Below are 16,245 nucleotides of genomic sequence, written 5' to 3' on the forward strand. Positions count from 1 at the left end.
CAGTTGGGGACGTGCAGGAGGCGGCCGATCAATGACTCTCTCATCACTGATGTTTCTGTCTCTCTCTTCCTCTCCTTTCCTCTCTCTGAAATCAATAAAGATATATTTAAATATATATATATATATATATATATATATATATATATATATATATATATACATATATTATTGTGATCTGGCTACCTCTAGGGAAAAACAGATTGCCTTAGGGCATTTTATTGATTATTAAACTTTATTCTGTGCTCCAACTTCACCTCACTCTATAATAAATAATAAATACCACTGTATTTATAATAAATAATTTGGGTACTTTTATTTTTAGAATTAGTCATCAAAGAATAAATATAAATTTCTATGTTGTACAGAGCTCTCCCCCTTGGGTAGACATTTCTTCAAATGCAGTTCACATAGAACCACATTTCCTTGAAGAAAAAAAATTTAAACCATAGAGAACTAACACTCCTTTTCAGGGAAATTTTCATGCCATCCTAGGTATTGCTAACATTGTAGAGCTCCTCCAATACTGCTGGCTTCGAAGATTTAGTTATGTTGTCATTTTACTACACGTGATTGTATTAGGAGAGAGTCAAAGACCATATCATTTTTAACTGGAATTTACCACAATTTTGCAACCTTAGATCAGAACTCTAAAGTCCAGGAGTGAGAGGCCCTCCACAAGTCCCTCAGTGGTTGATGGAGCTCTGGGATCCCCTCAAGGATACTTTGCCTTCAACTAAGCTCAAGCCAGCTTTTATACAAATACATAAACAAATGAGCTTGTGCTACAGAAGGCTCCTATTGAATTTTTAATAAATGCAAGATAATTTATTCAAAGTGATGAGACTTTTACAAAATGATTTTTAAGATTTCTCTCTGCTTCTTTCTCTTCAAAATGGACTAAATTTTCCATTTCACTTGATTATAAATATTTGGGTTTCTAAAGAAAATAACCTCACTTTGTTATACTCCAATAGATAGTGGAAAAATAAGAACATTGTAGAGTAAAATTAGAATAAGTTAGACTTAAAGTAAAGATTGAAAGTAAATATACAGTCTGAATTATCTCTCACACAACTCTGTGATAGATGTCATGAAAATAATTCATTTAGATTCATCTAGAAATTTTTTATTTATAACTAATAATTAAGAGAAGACTACTAATCTCATTTCTCACTTGACTAGAAGGTTCTTTTAGTCCATGACAATTCCATCTTTTCAATTTAATTTTTAACTTTAAAAATATTCTAAAGTATATAGATGCCTAAAAGCAGTCATCATATGCATCATTTATAACCTTAACTTGTTTTGTAGATCAATGGGCTGAGTGGTTTAATTGGCATAAATGGAGCAAGTGAAAGATTGATGAACCAGTGTGAATTTCTTGTATGAGTCAAAAGAGGTTCCTGATTAATTTACAATGGTCCAGTACTATTAAGAGCTTCCTCAAAACAGTTATTGTTTGCCCTAGCCAGTTTTTCTCACTGGTTAGTGTCAGCCCATGGACTGAAAGGTACCAGGTTCGATTCTAGCCAAGGCCATGTACCTTGGTTGCAGGAACAATCCCCAGCCCCAGTTGGGGAGTATGCTGGAGGCAACCAATGTGTCTCTCTCATGTGGATGTTTCTCTCTCTCTCCCTTCCACTCTTTCTGAAAAGCAATGGAAAAAATATCCTCAGGTGAGGATGAAAAAAAAGGTATTTATTGTGCTCCTGAATGATTGATATAATCTATTAAAATACAAAATAATAGGCATTTCCTAAACATTTTGGTCACAAATCTGTTATAGACTGGAATAGTTTAACATAATTGTCCTGACACAGTGCCCCCTTTAGAAATGTAACTACTAAAATAACAGCAAACTGAGAATCAAAAGATCTCAATTTTGGAGCGAAACAGGAGGTTAGCCTTAGGCAGGCCACTTACCTCTGTGTGTCCCAGTTTTCTTCATCTAGAGGCAAGTTAGTTGTGTGACTAACAATGGCCAAATTAGACATGACCAGAAATAAATACTAAGAAAGAATACGAGTTTTTAAATAGTAAATATTTTATTATCGTCTACATACCAAATACCTGTTTGACAAGGCCCAGTTTAAATCACATATCCTTTTTTTTTTTTGCCAGCTGTTATAGCTTTTCATTCTATCATTTTTTAATGTGCAAAACATCACATGAGTACTTATGACATTATGATACTGTTTTTTATGGTTCCCTGTTTTCTTATTTGATTTCCCACCTCAAATATAGGTACTTTGAGTATAAAGACTATCATTTAGCAGACATACTATACATAGTACTGATTAAATTTATCCTTCTATGGAAAAAAATAATTGTGAGTAGAGTGTGTTTAAAAGTTTGTTTATTATTTAAAATCTGTAGTATATTTTTGTTTCAGAATTATTCAATACTAAGTAAATGTTCTCCATTAAAAATAAAAGATTATATTCTTTAAAGCTTTAACTTAATATTCTAATTCTTAATTGCTCTCACTTTTTTAAGGTGGGACATCTTGGGTGCTGTCATTGGTACAGAATGTGGAACAATAGAATCCGGTTTATCAGTGGTCTTCCTCAAAGACGGAGAGAGGAAATTATGTACCCCTTACATGGACACTACTGGTTATGGGAACCTGAGATTTTACTTCGTTATGGGTAGGTACATTCTGAGCAAATTTCATTGACCTAGGGCAGATGTAGGCCAGCACCTATTCCTGAGGAAGTAAGATTGTTTGTTTTCTACAACATAAAATGAAAATTCAGGAAATATGAGTTCTACTGATTGATCAAAGCCTGTGGTGCTCACACCTGCTTCCGATGAGCCCTGCTGGAACCATCCTGTAGAGAGCTAGTCCTGGCACGCTAGGACTAGCTTGAAAACAAAAGGCCATAGTGTCTTTCTCACCTCTTCCTCAATGGTCATAGCTGAAAAGACAATGGGAAAGAACTGAGGACAAAGTAAGTCCCTTGTCCAAAGCCCTAGCTTCCAAAAAAAACAGTCATCCAGGGAAGTCATTTGTTTTCATGGGACATAATTTTTTTGTTATAGGAAGCTAAGAAAGAAACAGGTTTATAATACTTTATAGTACTTTAATAATATTCCCTACTTTCAAATAAGTTGGCAAACATGTAAAGAAAAAAGTGTTGCCCGGCCAGGCGTGGCTCAGCGGTTGAGTGTTGACCTAGGATCCAGGCGATCGGGGTTCGATTCCCGGTCAGGGCTCATGCCCGGGTTGCGGGCTTGATCAATGACTCTCTCATCGTTGATGTTTCTATCTCTCTCTCTCCCTCTCCTTTCCCCTCTCTGAAATCAATAAAGATACATTAAAAAAAAAAAGTGTTTATAAGACAAGTTTTTCTTCAAATTATTGTAAAGCAAATAAATAGTTAAAAGTTTGGAAAAATGCTAAAAGAGGATATAAGAGGTTGAAATTTGTGACCTCTCATATTTATCATTTTAGTCTACAACAGTCAAAGTTACGTATCTTTCACTGGATGTCATTCCAGAAAAGTGAGTAGGTGTCACATGCCTTCTTTGGTTGAGTGACTAGAAAAGTACAGGCAACACCTGGAAGTTAAACAGGAAATAAACATTGTCAACCTTTGATCTTACTAATATAGACATCAGTCCATCAGGACAAACAAGCCTCCTGAGTGTCGGCTTCAGCACTGGCTATTACTTATCATACATTCTGCACTTCCTGCAGCTCAGAGTTGAACAGTAAACACATTGCCTGTGCAATGCTATTTTATTTTCAACAATGATCTGTTTGGTAACCGAGAAGTTATATAAAATATAATAATGTAATCTTCTTACCATAAGGATATCCTCATATTGACTCTGAAGTTATTTGTATATTTAAAGACCCAGAGCTTATTTCCTTTAAATAATTAGAGTTAGAACTGGCTCTCACTTCATTAAGAGTGATTCCTGGGAAACCTTAAGCCATACCCTCCAAATTATAATAAACATTTAATATGACAGTCTAAGTATTTTCCCTTTTTACCATTTTGACATAATATACTTGAATTATTTATTTTTTCATAGTGAATCATAGTAAATCAATTCAATTCAATGCCTTTACATAGGATATTGTCATCTTTACATGATATTAAGTCATCTTTAATTCCTTCTGGTACAAAGCAGATTATTAATGAATCAATTAAAATGATATTGACTATTAGGTAAAAATTTATTTGAATGAGCCCAAGGTACATTATCCCAAATAAAAGTATCTCCATTCAATTAAAAAAATTATGCCCTGGCCATTGTGGCTCAACTGGTTGAGCACTGTCCCATGCACAGAAAGGTTACTGGTTTGATTCCACGTACCCAGGTTGCATGTTCGAGCTGGTTCAGGTTACGTGCATGGGGCAACCAATCAATGTTTCTCTCTCACATCGATGTTTCTCTCTCCCTCTCCCTTCCTCTCTCTCTCAAATCAATAAAAACCTACTTTTTAAAAAAATTTATGAATTCCTATTGAATTTATAGAGCACTGAGTTAGGAAATATGGAGAGTACAAATGAGGAAAATGGTATCTAAATCACAGAGTTGCTGATCAGTGAGTTAATACATGAAAAGTCCTCAAAACAGTACCAAATAAGTAATTAAGACTCAATATATCTTTGTTTACTTATTATAAAAATTACCTAGACAGAGTTCTTGCCCACATGGCATCTAACTATAAGGGAGAATGCAGTGGACTGTAATGAAATAAAAATGCTGTGAAAGTGCAGGGGAAGCTCTGGGTAATTGCAGCGGAGTAAGATAAAGCTTCATGGAGATAGATTTGAACTTGGCCATGAAAGATGGACATGATTTAAATTTAAGGGGAGAAGTTAGGATTTAAGCCAATATTTTGAGAAAAAGCACAAGTATAAAAATACATGACATATTTGGAGCTGGGTGATTTTCCCGATATAGGTGAATGGAAAGACATACAATGGAGCTAGAGAAGTGAACTGGAGACAGAGTAGTGATTTTCTTTAATATCATACTAAGGAGTTTGGGTTCTCTTTTTCTAAGTAACATGGAGCCATTAAATGATTCCTGTCAGTTTTATAATATATTCTCATCTGTGTTTTATATAGATAATTCTGGAAGGAGTATGAAGTAAAGACTGAAATAATGAGTAATTAGAAGACAGGAGACCAATCAGGGTGGAGTTAGCAGATTTTTTTTTGGGGGGGGGGGAGGCTATTTAAATTTGAATATCAGATAAACAATGAATAATTTTTGTATAAATATTGTTCATGCAATGTATTTTACCTGGCAACCCTAAGTTAGGAGGCCATTGCAACAAAGGAATTATGGCAGTGATGTGGTTTATAATGTGAAGGAGGGGTTAATAATGTGAAGAATAAATTCCTGAAGAGAAGGAACCAACAGAAGTTCACACCCAATTGACTGTGGGGATTGTGACAAGAGTATTGGACAAGACACAGATTTCTCTTCTGGATGACTGGAAGAATGGGGCCATTTCCCAAATGGGAAATGTCAAAAATATAAATAAAGAACAAACAAGTGTGGATTAGAATATTTTTATATTAAATGTGTTGCGGTTGAGGCTTCTGGAAGGCCATATGAAGCTAGAAATTCTACTCAGGATCTGAATCAGATTTGAAAGTCATCAGCATACAGGTGATAACTGGAGCCACTGGAGTAACTGTGTTCTCCCAGGCAGAAGGCAAAGTGAGCAAAAGACATGAAAAATTTTTAGGGAGGACATTTTTCTAGGCTTAGGTGGAAGAAAAAGAATAGACTAAGAATACTGAGAGTGGGCATAAAGAAATGCAGGAGGAATGTATCATCCTGCCCTAAAAGAGGAAGGGAAGAGAGTGTTCAAGGGTGAGATGACAGGGAGGTGATCAGTGGTAGAGGGAAGCCACAAAGAGAAGTCAACCAGGATGAGGGCTGAGAGCCCACCAAGGCCCCATGGTATAGAGTTAAAAAGAAATAAAGACATTTCACTGAAACAGGACTGTTCCTTTAAGAAGTTCGTCAGTAAACAGAATAAAAGAATGGGGTGTGGATCTTGAGGAGAAAGCAGAATCCAGCAAAGGTGTTTTTTAGGATAGAATACTACTGTAGGATAGGGTTTAGGGTAGTATAAGACTAGACCTATAGAAAAGACTTTAAAACTTTAGTAGCTGATGCAGAAGAAAGCAATATGAGAGGAGATTTTAGATATGATAGACAGTTTATAAGTAATCCCTCATTAATATGGCTCCTTAGGAAAATCAGTGACTGACTGTTAATTTAGACCAGGTTACATTCCCTTCTTTTCAGGCTCTGCCTATTTGTTCTTCCTGGTTTCATTCCTTGGTTCATATCAATCTACTGTGACTACCATTTCTGGAAAATCTGCTGAACTTTCAAAATTTGATTCAAGGTCTATTTCCTTTGTCTATACATTCTCTTATCAACACAAATTCGTTGAAAACCAGTATTCAGCACTGTTCTTAGAGCCAAAATTCATTGAAGACAAAAATAACCTAACATACATGATTCCTTTATTATTTCTTCAACAAATATTTATTGAGCATATGCGGTATGCCCAGTTCTTTTAGCCAACACACATCTCTTTTCTTTGAATTTTGACTGCAGTTAAGGCCACACAACACAATTTACTGCTGATTATTGTTCTTTCATGTGTATTGGTCTTACAAACTTTTTGCAGTCAGGACTTATTTCCCCTTCTAACCCAATGTCCTGAACATAGTAAATAACAAATAACTTTCCCAGTATAAGTATCTTAAAAGCTACTCAAAACAGGGTTTAAAATATTTTAAAGCTGTCCATCTAGTTTTACTGAAATCTTCTGCACTTTAATTGCTGTACAAAATGCCCCTTGATTCCTACCTTTCTACAGTATATCAAAGTGTATGAAGCTGAAGAAGAATCCAGTCTTTCTGTAGAAGCTGCTGTCACTGAAACTTCACAGAACTGATAAATTGCCCTTAGAGGGATCTTTCAGATAAAATCTGTCATAATTTTAAAGTCTTAGCTCCTTTTGGACTTTCTTATTCTGTCATTCTGGGCTGAATGAACTCCCACATGTGTTTCAGTTCTCTCTGAAAGGCAAGTGCAAGACTGTTCTTAAGACAACAGAGGAGATTCACAAGTAACAAATTAATGAAATTAGCTGGAACTGGTGGTTCAGTTCCTATGTCTTTGGGTGTGGTGCTTTAAACCTTCACTGCCTGTAACCTTTCACATTTTGTTGTTCTTTTTGGCAAGTCTTTAATATGTGCTGGGTAAGGAAGTTACATTTTTTAAATGGAAATTTAGTTGTTTTCTTGTAAACCTTTCTCCCAGAGATTGTTGTTATTTAGAATGGCTTTACTAGCTAGCTATATTCACAATAACATAAAAGTATGTAATGAAAAGCTAAAAACTGTGATATCAGATGTCAAAATCATAGTATTTTCTTTACAGGATAAGATCTACATTATCACCATATCTGGCCTCCTTGTTCTTAGTTTAGATTACTCAACTCAGTAAATATTTATTATACGCCAAGTTACATATGTCTAGCAGATGTAACATGCCGGATTTCAAAGCTTCACCGTCCAAGATACTTCTGTTATTATGATCTTTCTTGTACTGATTAGATTCTAGCTTTCTTACTCAGTATCACATATCAGTGGTTTCTTCCTAAGATAGACCTAAGGTTGAGATTGATCCAGACATTTAGAATAATTGACAATTTATTTGTTTGTTTGTTTGCTTGTTTATACAAATGGTAAATCTCAACCATAATTTGTTGATTTTACTAGATTAACTCGCAGAGGGTAACCTTATTTTAGAGTTTTGAGCTTGCCTTACTGTCACCAGATTGTTAGTAACAGAAACTGCCTATATATAAAAATTAATATTGATGGTAGTTGATTTAAGAACTGGAGGAATTTTTTTGAAAGATAAATAATTAAAAAGTTAATGTATAAATTTTGGACCCTTGGGATAGAATATTTGCCAGGAAATCCATGCACATACCTACACTACTGCTGCTATGGCTTGTTTTGTAATGAAGGTAATGGTGGGTGGGGAGAGACTTCTAGTTAGACATGTAATCCTTTCAAATTCAGCCTATGCAGACAGTTGATAGAAGACAGCAATAGTAAAGATGATTGGCCTAATGCAGTAATGAGATTAGAGGGGTAAGAGCTAAATGATATAAGATCGATGTGTGGCTTTTTCACTACCTAATGACCTTTAGTTTCAGTTACCTGCTCTCTTACTCAGTTTCATCATCAGGATACTCTTAATTACCTATCAGTTCTGATGTTCAATCATTTCCTATGACTATAAAGCAGAGTGATAAGGAATAAACTACTCTCTACCTTACAACTGTCAAATGAGGTACCAAAAGCAAAAATGAAAAATGTAAAAGAACTACATTTAAAACACAACCACCTAATATGTGCTAACATGTTGAAGATACTACATGCAACAGTTTAATTAACACTGCTTTAGAAATCTTTGATGCACACCTTTGCATACTTTTCACCACACTTTTTTTAAAACCATAATCAATAGTTCCTGAACTTTAGCCATAAAGACCTTAAATATAATGAAGTAATGGTTGATGGAAGAACAGCACATCTTTTTAATGTGGGTTAAAATATGGACATGATGTCATAGCTTGTTGCAGAACATTATTCGAGTAAGCTCATCAAGCAAATATTTACTTTGACCTTCACAAATGTCAAGTATTTTTATCTTTAGCATGGTGTATCTAAACTGTCTTCATAAATTTTTTCCTTGGGTCTGGTTACCTTTGTTTAGGGTTTTTCTTAAGTGACATCTGGGTTCTATAAATATATTCTCAAGTTTGACACTATATTTAACATATTTATGGATGCAAGTTGGCACTAACAATTTAAAACTTTTATTTTGTGCAGGAGGAATTTGTGACCCTGGAGATTCTCATGAAAATGATATCACCCTTTACGCAAAGATTGAAGGAAGGAAAGAACACATTATACTGGATACCCTTTCTTATTCCTCATATAAGGTACACATGCCAGTTTGTGTGCCAAATGGCCCCACCCCAGAGGTCAGGTTCAAAATCACTAAGACCAAGCTAGATACAGATAACTTTCTCTTCTAGCAGCCCAGGAAGTTACCAGATTTCTTAAAAAGTGGCATGGACATTGCCCAGCTGGTGTAGCTCAGTAACTATGTTCCAGGAGATCTGGTTCGATTCCTGGTCAGGGCACATGAGGGGTTGCAGGCTCAATACCCTGTAGGGGGATTACAAGAGACAGCCAATCAATGACTCTCTCATCATTGATGTTTCTATCTCTCTCTCTTCCTCTCCTTTCCTTTCTCTGAAATCAATAAAGACATATTTTTTAAAAAGTGACATGGACATTTTAACATTCATTTTTTTCTGATACAAATGAAAAATGAGGTTTAATCGGGATGAATGAATTATAGGCCATCAGAGGCAATAAGGCAGAGCCCAATACTCTGATTGACTGTTATTCTTGTCCCCAAGAAAGCCCTAAAAGTGGCTCTACTTATGTAGCTTCACAGTCTTTCTATCAGGCATAAGGAATTTTTATTCAGTATTTTGAGATTTCCTAGGAAGAAGTCATTATATAAGTAAACATTTTTATCACCTTTGCTTTTTTCATTGCTAATTAGAGCCACTGAAGTTGACCTTTTTCCTTTGTCCGTTGGACTTAGGACAGGCTCTGGTTATTTACAAACATCTTCAGAATTATGTGCGATGCTTGTCATAAGGTATAGAATTATTCTTTTCTAATAGTAGATTTATTTGTATTGAGACTACACTCACACATTCATTGTTAGTTAGCCTCCTGTCCACATTGATGGCACCCTAGGTACTTTAAAAAGTTTAAACACAGCCAGCATCTAGCACCTCCTGGTTTTAGTTAGGAAGAAAGCAGATAAGCATTGAGGCTACAATAGGGAACAATAACATGCTAAGGTCACCCAAGTTTCAGCACTTGGGATTTAATAATGGGCTATTTTTCCAGCTGAGACTCAGTAGGGCTATGCCTGCTATGGTAATCTCCATGCTTCAGACCACATCAGTTATGTAAGTTATCGTGGATTAGTTCATTGGCTCTGTCAGTTTCTGCTTAGAGTCCTGTTTTCAGAATACTTACTTTGGCAAACCATTATTAGTACTATACAAATTCAGTTTTAAAAAGGACTGATGATATGTGTAAATGTCAAGCTGCCTTTGTCTTATACTAAGGCATATAAAATGGATACAGATGCTTTGATAACTTTTAAGACCTTACACCAACTTATCTTCAGGAAGAGCGGGCCTGATCAGTCTCACACACAGAGTTCCAGGTGTCTTCAAAGGAGGAATTCTGAGGGACTAAAGTGAATGCCTCTCTGAGAACAGCATCTTCTATGTGAAATAACAAATGGAACACACAGGATATTTCCTGGTGCTTAAAAAATGGCAGTTATGCCCTGGGTGACTCAGTTGGTTGGAGCATCATCTCATATACCAAAAAGGTTGTGGGATCAATCCCCAGTCAGGGCATGTATGGAAGGCAACCGATCAATGTTTATCTCTCACATCAATGTTTCTCTCTCTCTCTCTCTCTCTCTTCCCTCTCCCTCTCTCTCTCAAGTCAATAAACATTTCCTTGGGTGAGGATTTAAAAATGGCAGTTATGTACATTGTAACTGCAAGATTGAATCTAGAAAAATTCACAGGAGGATTATGAGTGATTTTGGTTTCCTTTATTTTGAAGGTTCCATCTTTGGTTTCTGTAGTCATTAATCCTGAACTTCAGACCCCTGCTACCAAATTTTGTCTCAAGCAAAAGAACCATCAAGGACATAATATGAATGTCTGGGCTGTAGATTTTTTCCACGTCTTACCTGTTCTCCCTTCTACGATGTCACATATGATACAGTTTTCCATTAATCTGGGATGTGGAACACATCAACCTGGTAACAGGTAGGAAGCCCTGTTTTTTGAGTGTGTGAACTAATTAAAAATGAACACATCAACTTGGCTATTAAATCAGAGCAACTTCTCTGTAGGTTTCAGCTGGATTTTTAATAAACTATCCATTAAAATATACACTTTCCCCAAAAGAAAATTTCTTCAATTAACATGCAGAGTATGATTGGATAGATTTTAAGTAGAAATGACTTTATTCTAAGAGCTTGGTCTTAGGTATCAGAGGTGTTTGCACGTGCTGTGCCAGCCACCCATTCCGAGACAGATTGCTGAGAGAAAGAGAAAACAAGTAACTGGAAAAAGCTTGAACTCTTGTTGGTTAGTGACCCCCTAATAATAGGAACAGAAGTCAATTAGCACTTCAACAGCTGTGATTTCTCAGTTTAACTTGCTGAAGTGTTGCTCATGTCCTTTCTAAGAATTTTGTCATGCACTTTCGCAGGATGAAGTGGCGGTGTGAGACATGGTAATTGCCTTGCCATCTATCAAACTCAGGAGCATAAACTCCAGTTACCATTTGTTGTCTTTAAAGCAGAGTTTGTTTCTATAGTAGTAATTTAACTGCTTGCCCTTTGAAAGATGGTCAGATTTCAGTGGACGGGAAGATCATTTCAGAAACAGCATCTTAAAATTTTTTACCCTAATTCTACAGGTGTCTAATGTACTTAACGAGAGACGAGTAATTACATTTTATTTGTTATATTTCCTCTTTCGTGTTGTGCTTGTTCTGGTGTTATCAGTGTCAGCTTAGAGTTTTCTACCAACCATGGGCGTTCCTGGTCCCTCCTCCACACTGAATGTTTACCTGAGATCTGTGCTGGATCCCACCTTCCCCACAGCACCATCTACTCCTCTGAAAACTACAGTGGGTGAGTAAATTCTAAGATATTGAGAGATATTAATCCATGTTGCAGACTGAAAATCAATGAGTAAGCCTGAGACTAGTATTTTTGGCTTAATAGACAAGGAAGCTGCCCTCACTTTTTCAACTGATTTAGAAGTGATATCATAAAAAAAAAAAAAAAAAAGACTAACTTTCGTATATCTTATGTAAGATTGCAATTGTAGGATCATTCATTCTTTATGTACTTGGCTGTTATATTTTGGATTACACAAATTCAAATTCTATATAGTGATCCTGTGGTTATTGCCAAAAGGCTTATTGCCAAATTCTTACTTATGGAACTGTGAACATAGGAAGTGAGAGAAAGTTAAGCTCTGGAGTTGAACCTGGGTTCAAGTCCTGATTCTGCCATCTACTTGTGTAATGATTTTTACTCTCTCTAACTTTCTACTTTTTTTTCACATAAATTAAGGAAAATGACACACCCCTTTGATGACAGTTAAGAGAGTTAAAGATGACTATGTAAAATACTTGCCACTTTACAGAATAAGCACTAGATAAATAGTAAAAATATTCCCAAGGATAGCAAATTTAAGTTGAGAATTATTTTCTTTCTTAGCCCCTCTTTAAATGTGCATAGGTCTAGGGGACAGCAAAAGATAAAAAGTAATCAATGCTTATGGATACCCCCTCTCTGTACAGGTGATTATCATAGAATACTATGATACCTCTGAGTATTCATGTAAGAATTTCTGAAAAGAATGTCTAAAAACAAAATAAATATAATTTACTATTAAGATTATGGATGATACGGATGTTTTTAGAAGTGAGATGTTTGTTTTAAAACTATAAACAAATAAACTGCACAAGTGAATGTAAAGAGTTTATTACCAAACTTTAGTGCTACCCCAAGCACACAGAGACTAGAACATCCCAAGCATGTAAAATAAATTTAAAAGATGTGAACCATGTTGTAGAGCTGTTTTGTGCTAAATTTTTTGCAGGTGGAACCGAATAACAATTCCCCTTCCTAACGCAGCACTAACCCGGGACACCAGAATTCGATGGAGACAAATGGGACCCATCCTTGGAAACATGTGGGCAATTGATAATGGTTAGTTTATGCCCGTCTTAATCACATGCCATTGATGTAGAGTCTTCCGGTGCTTTTGTTCGTCAGCACAGACGTAATCACATTTCTAAGTCATGGTCTTGTGATTCATCAAACGCCCTTTCTTCCCTTTCTCCTTTGCATTCCATTAGAAGCCCAAGGATGCACAAGCAGGAAAAAAGGCCGCAGAATCAGCAATATTAGATGCTAGAATGTTTCAACATACATAATTTTAAAATGCATAAAGCCCTGAAACTAAATTCACACTGATGACAAGGGATATTCTAACATTTTCTTTGGATGTTTTATACAAAATTAGCATAAATACTTACCATACTGCATGTATTAAAATAACACCCATTCTTCTCTTAGTAACTACGACAACATCTGGAATGCTTATCTTTTAGATGCAGACAGCACACATAAGGAAACATCTCTGAAGTGAAACTTGTGAAGTAAAACTTCTACCTTTTCTTCAGAAAACAGTACAAAAGAAAAATTTAGATATACATAAAAATATTCCTTTATCTTTAATTTTGAAGTGAATTGTTAATTTTTTTATAATTTTAAAGCCAATATCACTTAGGATAAGTGCACATGAGAGAAGGTATTTTGAGTATTGTGTTGTATGGCTGTAAACTTCTTATACTTGTTTTTAATAGCCAACTCTCTAGTTGATAATAATTCTAATTATAGGCAGATTTAGAGATTTTTCTATTTTCAGAGAGTATATAAATTTGATTAAAGAGTCATACTACAAGAAAATAGACAGTGAGGGAAGAAGAGAGGGACGAAATGTCAATACTTAAGCAGATTCAGCATAGCCACTGACTTGTGGTGGATTCTACAAAATAGGAAAAGCCTACACCATTGTTTAATGTTGATCTTCCATGTCTTAATAATCTTTCTGTGTTTTTTAATAATCTATAAATTGATACTCAATTAATTAAATAAATTCTTAAAATTCAGAAACATCTTCAGGCAAGATACTTTGCTGATGAGGCAGTATAAAATCTTTAAATAATCTGTATTCAAAGAAGACCAATAAAAGTTCCACACTTCAAAGACCACATGAGTTATATGGACATAAACAGTGCATTTGCAAAAACATCTAAAGATGAACTTAAAATGGAGATTCTCGATTAGTAGAACATTTTGCGTAACATTTTAATTACTACACCTGTTAATTAGCTCTCGGGAATAAGTATGTCCCTCTGTATAGTGGGATATGGATGACTTTTGCCTGCTGTCATACTTTTTTCAAAGGTCCTATAATGAAATATTACTTTGATAATCATAAAAAATTAAAAAATCAATAATGAAATAAAGCATATGAAGAAATTAAGAATGCAATGAAGCACATATAAGCCTATGAAAAGAATATCTGAATTTCCTGAAGAAGGCTATTACAACATAATTCTAGTCAGAAAGTATTTACTGCACATCCTGAGCTCTCATCATCATAATTTGAATAGAATGAGAAAAGGTAAAGATATATAAAATGATCAGGGTTAGCAGTGTTTGCCAAATGCAAAACTTGGGGCAGAATCTCTTCAATTCTGTTTTTATCCTATATGTGAGGCTTTCACAAAAATAGGACCTGCTCTCTGGCTTCTTTATAAGGCAAGGAAACAACACACTCACTCCTTCCAAGAGACATATGTGTCAACTTGCCAAAGAACTCTCTTCCATTTCACTGTGAAATTCCAAAATTAAGTGAAGGAAAACAAACACAGAGATAAAACAGATCAATATCCTGCTTCTGTTAGGTATGTTCTTCCTTCATGGTGAGTTAGCTTCCACTAGTGAGTAAAGAAAGTATTTTGGAAACTATCCTGAAATTCTTAGCAAAATGGAGCAAATCTTAGCTATCACTTTTTAATTTCCTCAATTTGTTTACATTAATGATAATAGTGAGGGAAAAAAGTCTGTCCTTTCCACACTCTTAAGAAAAAGGAGCCTGAAAACTTACTCATACTGTGATTCCTAATGACTCCATCTTTAGCAGGGAGGGGTAACAACAAAATTCTTAATTGTTATTTTTTTCATTGACTTGGAAAGTCTTGTTTTATTGTTGTTGCAGGGGGAGCTTTTTGAACTATGACATAGTAGTATAGGGCATCCTCAAGAGCGAATCTGCAGAATGCAATGAACCACTTAACTGGACTTAAGAGCAAATCATTCCCATAAGCTCAGGTGTGCTGGGAAGACATTCTTAAGAGTTCCCAAGCTGAAGAATGAGGCCCCTTTCTGGTTCCTCAGTGTTCAGTGTCCAGTGGAGCCCATCAGAAAGATGGAGCAGGGAGGGCACTGACCCCCCAGGATGGTGGTGATGATCACAACCATTGGTGCCAGGCAGCGTGCTAAGCATGAGACATTTCATTTATTCTTTCCTACAAAGATAAAGAATAGGGACACTGAGGCTTAAATAGGGTAAATCACTTAGCAAAGTTTCCCTGGTGAAACCGAATTTGAATCCAGGGTTTTTTGACACCTAAAACCAATAGCTTTAACTACTATCAATCTCTTCTTCAGCCATCAGTTTCCTTCAACATGAGTTTTTCCTGGGCTGCTTTGCATCATATTTGAATTACTGTACCAGTTCATTGGATCCAGAGAACAAGTGCTTATAGGAGCACAGGACACAGGAAAGTTTGTTTTAAAATAAAATTATTTAATTTTCACATGGCTGCAAGACAGAGAAGAAAATGATCATGAGTGGTGAATTTGTTTATGCCTGAAATTGAATATGTGTTATCTTAACCATTGCATCTCTAATTCCTAATTGGTTTTGTTCCACTTTTACACTATTTGGTGTGATTTGATTGCACTGAGTACCAAACAGCTTAACATCTGAAATGTATTTGAGTCTGAGTATCTCAGAACCTACCATTCAACAATCAGGAGCCCTTTCCTTCAGCACTCCAAAGATTAGAATTCCAAAGATTAAACTTTGTAATAGCATTATCAGTCAAGCCCACCATTTAGGAAAAGATCTGCAACAACAGATTTTAATTCCCCATTTCAGGAAGGATAATTAATATTTTAAAAAATATATGTAACAATCATCTTCAGTGTTATAGATATTACCTGATAAGAATGGAAATTATAGTTTTTATTTTTTATAGTTTTTAAATTAAATTATAACCTCTCCATTTTATGATATATCAAAGTGATCCTTTGTAAATTCTTTATTTCTTCCTAAAGAAATTAAATTGTAGAAAGTTCAAGACAGAAGCATTAATATTCTGCCTGAAATCATTTTAGCTCAGGAGACTCTATTAAGGAACCCAGATCACATGTTCCTACTTTCTTTGCTGTGAAACATTAAGA

The 16,245-nt window shown here is 35.3% G+C and overlaps 1 protein-coding gene across 2 annotated transcripts in view; it reads left to right on the plus strand.

Annotated features, from left to right (window-relative positions):
* RELN (reelin) overlaps positions 1–16,245 on the plus strand; it is a 484,957-nt gene that overhangs the window by 307,119 nt on the left and 161,593 nt on the right. For both annotated transcript variants that reach the window (XM_081147442.1, XM_081147441.1), the window contains exons 12-16: positions 2,497–2,648; positions 8,901–9,013; positions 10,743–10,951; positions 11,698–11,826; positions 12,806–12,915. In XM_081147442.1, the coding sequence (XP_081003568.1) occupies positions 2,497–2,648; positions 8,901–9,013; positions 10,743–10,951; positions 11,698–11,826; positions 12,806–12,915 (713 nt within the window). The remainder of the gene's footprint in view (positions 1–2,496; positions 2,649–8,900; positions 9,014–10,742; positions 10,952–11,697; positions 11,827–12,805; positions 12,916–16,245) is intronic.

The sequence above is a fragment of the Miniopterus schreibersii genome (genome assembly GCF_964146895.1).
Source record: "Miniopterus schreibersii genome assembly, chromosome: 9".
NCBI lineage: Eukaryota > Metazoa > Chordata > Mammalia > Chiroptera > Miniopteridae > Miniopterus > Miniopterus schreibersii.